Here is an 8,710-nt window from a genome sequence, read left to right on the forward strand (position 1 = left end):
GTCATTCCTCTACTGGTCTGTCTTCCTGCCCCAGTCTTAGAAGGAAAGTGACTTGGAAATGACCAGTCTCCATTCTGTCATTTGTTCCTGCCTGCCTCTTCCCTTCCCTGGCTATATAACCAAACTCCTTTGCTCTGAAGACTGGAAAATTTAATCCTCTTTTAGGGAATAAATGAGCATATAGCAAATTTATATTAGCTAAGTTGTAATTTGTTCTTTGAGTCTAGATTTCACAATCCAAAGCTAGGATAAGGAAGGGAATGACAAAGATCAGAACAGAAAGCAATGAAACTTAAATAAGAAAACAACAGAGAAATCAAAGAAATACTGTTGAAACACTGTTTGCTCACAGTGAGATGGAGTTTAACAAGGAAGATGTTTAAGAGGGGCTCAACCCCCAAGACTAATCATACTACTTTGTATTTTAGCAGTAAAGGGGATACCTAGGTTAACCATACTTCTGCTGGGCCAACTACCAAATTGGGGGTCCCTACAATGACCTTTCAAGTTTGGTAATTTCCAGGTGGTTCACAGAAGCTCAGGAAAACATTTGCTGGCTTACTATAAGGGCTACAACTCAGAAACAGTGATGTGGAAGAGATGTAGAGACCATGGAAAGAGTAAGGAGGAATTTCCATGCTCTCCCCAGATGGGTTACCCTCTAGCATCACCAAGTGTTCACCAGACTGGGCACCCAACAGATCTGTGGGTTCAGAGGGGCTTTTCCTTGGTGGTACTAGGGTTTGAACTCAGAGTCTGTGCTCACTATGCAGGCACTCTACAACTTGAGCTACACCTTCAACTCTTTTTCCTTTAGTCATTTATCAAATATGGCCTCCCTTTTTGCCTGGGACCAGCCTTGGATAGCAATATCTTACCTACTCCTCCTATGTAGATGAGGTTACAGAATGCTCCACGATGCCCAGACTATTTGTTAAGATGAAGTCTCATTAACTTTTTGCCCAGGATGGCCTTGAACCACAATCCTCCTAATTTCTGCCTCCTGAGTAGTTAGGATTACAGGTGCCAGGCTGGATACAGAGATTTTAATAAATTCAATCTTCTTTGAAATTAGTGGGTGGTACTGAAATTTCCAGTTCTTTAACCAAGTATTTGGTCTTTATGGTTGACAGTTCCATCCTGAGTTTTTCTAGGGACCCCCCCCCCACCTTAAGCAATCTCACTAGCATAAATTCAGGTGTGGTCATTGGGCTGATTATAAGAAAAGACACTCTTACCATTCAGGAAAGTAAACAAAGATATTTTTATTAAGTCAGAGGAAGGGAACAGGAATAAGAAGAAGGACAAGTCCAGCAGAGAAAGTCTGAGAGTAGTCACAGCTGACCCCATGCAGAGCCCCGGAACCTAAATGGTCCTTCAGAGTTGCTCCATGTTGGCCAAACATGACCAGATCTCCATCATCCTGCCTCCAGGAAGAAGCTCAGCTTTGGAGAAGGTAGCTTCTGTGACAGAGTCCAGGTGGGAAAGGAATGACAGGTGACAGCTGCCTCCAGCAGAACTTCCAGAAGTTGTGACAACATATCTGTCCTTGAAGAGAGATCTGGTAGACTCAATGGGTCCACCAGGACATCAGCAAGGGATGATGGAACCAGGGTATCTATATGACAAATTCCATTAATCATTGGGTGATGGAGGAGATTAATTCCCTGGTGTTTCCAGCCCTCTAGACTGAACTACAACATCCAGGGAAAATCCCCAAGCAAAGGTGTGCAGGGAAGATTAATGGAAGTTGAGCAGATGGCAGGAAGGTATGCAGGGATGTGATTAACCCCCCAGGAGACATAGCAGCTAGCCCATGGCAATACAAACCCTGTGACCTCAGCAAGGAAGACAGAGTAGATTAATGTAACACACCCAGACGTGAATGTATCCCACACCTGGTTACTGTAATATACTGCAAAGGTGGGCAAGAAACCACCAGCACTAAGTCAAGGGGAACCTGGAGTCATCAGAGGAATCTGACAGAGAAAAGTCCTAGAGCCTTTGTGAAGCTCTCAATGATGAAAGGCCAGGAAGAACTAGGCATTCAGTTGTTGGAGCAGGACAGTGAAGAATTCTTGCAGATCCAGAATTTCTCTGTATCACAACTGGCATCATTCCATCCACCACCACTAAATTCCGCACAGTCTTCCTCCCCTGCATTGTTGGGCTCTCCTTTATTCCAGTACTTCTTGAAGCTGCAAAGTTCATCCACAACATTAGTCTCTGCCCAGCCTCACTCTGTGAACCTTGTTCTTGCACCTGGAAACTTCTTGATGCTTTCATATCTGCCCTGCCAGCATTTAGTGGATATGCTTTGTTCTGGACCCAATGATTTGCCCAAGACACTTGACTTTGGCCTCCATTCTTTCATACTGGGGAAGAGTCGACCTGCTGAGGGGGTGGTTTTCACATACAAACCAATGAATCTAGAATGCACATATCCAACCATTGTCATCTTGCACCTTAGGCTACTATACATGTGCCCAGGGCCTGGTACCAGAGAACTAGGGAAAGCTCCATTCTGGAACTCACTGAATTGTTTCAAACTAGCCAGTGCTAAGCCTGTCTCAACTATTCTTTCCCATGGGCACCAAGATAAAGGCTTTTCCCTCCAAAATTTGGCATTCACATCCTGACTTATCCTGATCCTTCCACATGTGAACCTCTATGGTATGATGTATACTCCATCCCTTGGGCTTAATATGCTATCTTTTCTTTTTTAAAGTTTTTGTTAGTTTTTTTAAATTATTGTGCTGGGGGTACATTGTGACATTTTCAAAAGTTCTTACAATATATCATAGTTACATTCACCCTCTCCGTCATTCTCCTTTATTCCCTCTCCTCCCATTTGGAATAGCTTCAATATGTCTCATTTTTCCATTTATATACATATGTACACAATATTTCCACCACATTCACCCTCCTAACCCTTTCCTTATATTCTCCCCCCTCCCACTGGTACCAATCCCAGGTAGGACCTGTTTTGCCTTCCTGTTCTCCATTTTTGAAAAAAAAAAAGATATTTTTGTTTGTTTAAGATGGCTATATAGGGTGTTTCATTGTGACATTTACATGTATGTATGTATTATAAACTGAATTGGTTCACCCCCTATATTTTTCTCTTTCTACCTTAGTCCTCTTCTTATGTGATTCCAACAGGCTTAAAAATTCTATGTTCATTCTTGTATAGGAAGTACATCAACCTTATTCACTTTCTTATGTCTTTTTTTTTTGTGGTACTGGGGCTTGAACTCAGGACCTTCACCTTGATCTACTCTGCCAGCCCTATTTTTGTGAAGGGTTTTTCGAGATAGGGTTTCATGAACTATTTGCCCAGGCTGGCTTTGAACTGTGATCCTTCTGATCTCTGCCTCCTGAGTAGCTAGGATTATAGGAGTGAGTCACTGGCGCCTGGCTTTAACTTCCTTCTTTTACTCTCCCTCTCTCATATGTGACCTCCCCTTAGAATGACCTGCTTTTCATAGTATTTAACAGGCTATCTTTTCAATGGCTATAATGTCCTGATATTATGGCTTTATTAAACTACAGATCACCTAATAATACACTATATTTAAATTCCCTACCCTGGCTCCAGGCTCCTCTTGCAGCTCAGCTGGTGGAATTTCAGGTACCTGCCACACTATCTGCACATGGGTATGAAGACCTTCTTCTCCTGCTCAATAAATGTCACAGACTCTGAATAGAGAGCCAGGGTGTAAAGAGGATCCCAAGGATAGGTAAATTCAGAGTTTCAGAGTTCCTACCCCTACTCTGTAAAAGTGATGGATTCTGTCTGGATTTACCTGGATGATAGAGGTGAACCATCCACCCAGTGCCATGTGCTTTCCTCATTCAGGTCTGACATCCCCATCCAGGTTTGGCCTTTATTCTTAGAAGTCTGCTGTAGGAAGCTCTAGAAGGGTACAGAAGGAGTCAGAAGGGGGCTCTGTACCCCATTTTCTGGTTTGTTTCTCCCCAATCCCTTGGATGGAGGTTCTACTTGCAATCTTATTATCACTCTTCTACTACACCAGGCCACAGACTCTCACCTGTGCTCAGGAGGTCTGAGTTACTTTTACATCTGTAACCTGTGGACTGGTGTGTTCTGACTTGCTATAGAAGTGCACATCTGGCCTTTCATCACACACACTTAATAATATTGTCTGTGTATCTTTCTTAAGAGTTTTGAGCATGTCCACAGGAATATACTCCTGACTGGGTTTCACCCCTTTTCAGCTTTGCGTTGAGTGGTGTCCCATTAGAAGCTTAAATGGAAATATTTACATCAGGGAAATGGGCAAATATTATACCTCAGATCTTTTATCCCTCAGAGAGCCAGTTGTTAAACACTGACTAGCACACCAGCGAGGTCACTTGTATTTTAGGTGTTCCCTAAGCATTTAAAAATGTTCAGGTGCTGTATGTGATGTGTGCAAAATGCATGAGAAACCCTCATTCATACCTTTCCTCTCATTTTCCAAGTGGCATAAGAAGACCATAATGTCTGACAAACAGTCTCATCCCTGGGTGACCAACAGCCAGATGCATACACCAGAAAGGGATGGGGGCCCCCACCACATGTACCTGCTCTTCATCACTTTCAATGATCACTATTTGGGCCCCCACTTCCTGGCAGGCAGTGATAGAACTTTTCCAGTTCCGTTGGGACTTAGAGAAGAAGTAGCAATTTCCTTGGAAAAATGTCCAGTCCCAGGGGCAGCGGCGGCACAGGCGATCTATTGGGGAAAGAGAGTCAGGTTGGACCTGATAAGAACTGCCCCTGGCCACCATTCTGCAGCCTGAACCACAGCTGGTCTCATCCCTTGCAGAACAAAGCCCACTGTTCCTTATCTCCCACCACCTTCCTTTGCCCGCCCCTAGACCTTGCTTCAGCAGCTGGTCTCATCCCTTGCAGAACAAAGTTCCACTGTCCCTTATCTCCTGACACCTCTCTTTGTCTGTCCCTCGCCCTTGCTTTCTCCCAAAAGCTACTTAAGGCCAGACCCACCGAGAGAAGCTGCTGCGCCATTTTTTCTTCTCAGCCAGCCAGCCTGCTTATTAAACTTTGGACATGAGATACCTCTCGAGAGCCTCCTTTGTGTGCGGTGTGTGGCATTTTCCTAACAGGACCCATTCTTGGATGACCATGTTCCTGTTTTTCTAGCCTTGAACCCCTCCATAGTCAGTACCTTCCCTTGACACAGCACCCTGGGGGAGCCACTCACCTTTCCACTGCCTGAGCTCCTTTCACACCCCAGGAGGATCTGTGAATCTTGGCCCCCTCTTCTCCAGATTGGGAGAAGTAGGGGATTTAGAACTCCAGAGGCCAGAAGTCTGGCTTAACTGAGTGCCTACTGTATGTACAGTCATCCTGTGACCACCAAGTGCAGTATTGATGTTACCCTCTGTTTCCAGTTCATAGATGAGGAAATTGAGGCTCAACTAGGGCTGGGGACTCAACCAAAGTGACACAACTTGGAGACCCCTGGTTTTCACTCGCTCACCTACTCCAGCCTTCAGCTGGCTCAGCTCCTGGTTGATCTCATGCTTTGACTGCCCTTGGGAACAGGAGACTTTAGAGCCTGTGCCAAGAAAAAAACAACTGAAATTACGAAACAGTTACTTGTTTTATGGATTGCACTGGGCCCACAGGGACATTCTTCTTTTCCTTTTTTGTTTTTGAGGTGGGTCTCAGTATTGTTGCCTAGGCTGCTGTCAAACTCTTGGGCACAAGTGATCATCTCACCATCAGCCTCCAGAGTAGCTGTGACTACAGGCATGTACCACCACCTCAGCATAAAGGGCATTGTCTCTGACCAATGTCTTATTTAAATCTCTTTAAAGACAAGAAAATCTAGCACCCAGAGAAGACTGAACCACGAGGCCAAGTGAAGCCAGGGTCCTTCCCTGCTCCTGTTCCTTTCCCATCTCTTCCCCACAGGTGGAAGGGGCCCTGAGAAGACCCAAGAAGTTGCTGAAGTACCTGATTTCAGCTTTTGGTCCAAATTCTCTCCCAAACATGCTGTCCAAGTTTAAGGGTCAAAATCTAAGTCTTGCCTTACCTTGGATGAGGACAGCCACCAGAAGCCCTGCCAAGATTGTGAAGGAAAGCAACTTCAGGACTAGGAGAGCAAGGCCATGATGGTGACAGCCTGGAGAAAGAAGAATTGGGATTCCAGTACACCTTTGTTCCTATGTTAGATTGGCCCAGGGGCCATGAGTCTCTGCCCCAGACTCTACCTCCCTAGGAACCAGGAGTCCAGCTTCCAGTTTCCACCTCCCCAGCACCCAGGAGTCCCAGCCACCACTTCCCAGGACACAGGTATTTGAGAAGGGGTGTTCACTCCTCCTCAGCCTCTATCCCTGTTCTACCTGCAAATAAATTGAACCTAGAAGTTGGTTGGGATCCAGAGCCTTTAATGGAATATCTGATGCCGCCAGTCATCAGTTCTTCATTCTCTGGATAGGCAGAGCATCAGTCAGAGCCTGGGAAAGCAGAGACCCCAGCTTTCCTCCTGAGCCCTGAAACCCCAGAGTCTCAGCCCCGCCTCACCCAGCTGCTGTGTCCTAGCTTCCCTGAAGTCACTCATGGTCACTGCTGTCCTTCAGTGCCAGGAACTGCTGGAGATCACAGCTTTTATTTCCCATCCCATGTTCCTCACTCTCCAAATCTATTCTCACTCAGGAAGAGAAACAGGGAACTGAGTGTTGACAGCGGAAGAGCTAGAGGGAAGGAAACAACCCTTGACACAGCAAGTCTTGTGCTGGATATTCCAAGATTTTTAGAGGTTGGAAAGGTTGTGGGGGTCAATAAGAAAAAAAAACCCTGCTCTACGCATGGTGTGGCCAAGTTCTGGGATGTCCTTAATGAAATCAATAAGGTGTAAAATAAGGCTTCTTTGTTATATCTCCTTAACTTACAATGGGATGGGAATGCAATATCTTCTGCCTTCCAGGAAACACCATCTCCTGTTTGACCCCAGGCTTCGCTGACTTGCTTGGCTGATGTCCTCCCTCCTGGTGATTTCTGCTGACTTGGGAGTTGAGGGATGAATCATCATTGCTTATATTTATTTAATGGTTACTTTATGTGCTTATTTATCTAACATTCCCAGCCTGTGGTAGAAAAACTTCTGTCCATTTTACAATTGTTAGAAACTGAAGCACAGAAAGCCTGGGTAACTCCCACAGTCACACTGTTGGTTAATTGTGAAGCTGGGATTTGAACCCAGATCATCTGCTTCCACACCAGGAAAAGGAAGTTGAATAGTCTTGGGAAGGAAACAAGGTCCCCTAGAAGCTTTATTCAGAACTGATGAAATTGGGAAAACGCAAATGGCCACCAGGTGGTAATGAAAAAAATAGTATATTCGAAGAGTGGAATACTATCTAGCAATGAAAAACAAACCTACAGAGACCTGCAATAATATGCATATAACTCCCCACAGGGTGAAGGAATCAAAACATAAAGATTAGATACTGTAAGACTCTATTTCATATGAATTTTAACAATAGGTATGTTGGGCATTGTTGATTCACACCTGTAATCTTATCTACTTAATACTAAGCATGCACACTTTTTTTGGTGGCACTGGGGTTTGAACTCAGGACCTCACACTTGCTAGGCAGATGCTTTTATCACTTGAGCTACTCCACCAGCAATATTATCTATCTGGGAGGCTGAGATTGGAATAATCACAGTTCCAGGCCCAGCCCCAGCAAAAAAGTTTGCAAGACACTATCTCAATGGAAAAAAGGTGGTTGTGGTAGTGTGTGACTGTCATACCAGCTATGTGGGAGGCTGAGACTGGGAGGATCATGGTTCTAAGACAGCCTGGGCAAAAAAAAAGTTTGAGGGACCCCATCTTAATGGAAAAGTACTGGGCATGGTGGCGGGTGCCTGTCATTGCAATGACTGAGAAGTGTAAAATAGGATCTCAATCCAGCTGACCTGGGCAAAAATCAAGACCCTATCTTCAAAATAACCAGAGTGAAAAAGTACTGGAGGTGGGGGTCAAGTGGTAGAGAGCCTGCCTAGCAAGTGTGAAGTCCCAAGTTCAAACCCTAGTACTGCCACAAAAAAATAGATAGAAGTAATCTTTGATAAGAATTTGAAATGGGGGCTGCTTAGATGGGGCAAGTGGGGATTGACCAGGAGGAGGGAGTATAACAAAATCTTATGTCTGCTGGCAATGTATGATATTTTATTAGCGTGGTGGCTGCCTTTGTGCATTCACACACAAAATGTCTTCAGCTGTATATTAAACCATTGCATATTGTGTTGCATGTGTAGTTATCTTAAGTTAAAGATGGGAATATGTGCACAAATCATGATTAGATAGTGGCAAATATATTTGCCTTAGATTTACTTTTTTAGACCTATGAAATTCTAGGCATATTAACTTTTAGACTTGGTTTAGATTTTTGGTAATTTTGCAAAGATAGAATATAAGACTAGGTGTTGATGGCTCATAGGCTACTCAGGAGGCAGAGATCAGGAGGACTGAGGTTTGAAGCCAGCCTAGGCAAATGGTATGTGAGACCCTATCTCAAAAATACCTAACACAAAAAGGGCTGGTGGAGTGATTTAAGGTGTAGGCTCTGAGTTCAAGCCCCAGTACCACAAAAAAAGAATACAGGTTCCCCATGTTCCTCTCGCCTGGTTTTCCCTAGGTTGTTGAAACCATGTAGAAGGTTGTTGACCTTA

The 8,710-nt window shown here is 44.5% G+C and overlaps 1 protein-coding gene across 2 annotated transcripts; it reads right to left on the bottom strand.

Annotated features, from left to right (window-relative positions):
* Positions 1 to 1,245: 1,245 nt before the first annotated feature.
* On the bottom strand, positions 1,246 to 6,696 carry LOC109680042 (CD209 antigen-like protein 2). Of its 2 annotated transcripts, XM_020155046.2 has the most exons (7): positions 6,557 to 6,696; positions 6,376 to 6,462; positions 6,066 to 6,155; positions 5,508 to 5,585; positions 4,588 to 4,739; positions 3,807 to 3,916; positions 1,246 to 2,198 (listed from the first exon to the last, which is right to left on the bottom strand). In XM_020155046.2, exons 1-7 carry the CDS (start codon positions 6,591 to 6,593, stop codon positions 2,048 to 2,050), a joined length of 705 nt encoding a protein of 234 aa, XP_020010635.2. In that variant the 5' UTR covers positions 6,594 to 6,696; the 3' UTR covers positions 1,246 to 2,047. The 2 variants fall into 2 exon arrangements, with proteins under 2 accessions (XP_020010635.2, XP_073910335.1); XM_074054234.1 differs by lacking the exon at positions 6,376 to 6,462.
* Between the last annotated feature and the right edge of the window lie 2,014 nt (positions 6,697 to 8,710).

Source organism: Castor canadensis, chromosome 14, assembly GCF_047511655.1.
Source record: "Castor canadensis chromosome 14, mCasCan1.hap1v2, whole genome shotgun sequence".
In the NCBI taxonomy this organism is placed as follows: Eukaryota; Metazoa; Chordata; class Mammalia; order Rodentia; family Castoridae; genus Castor; species Castor canadensis.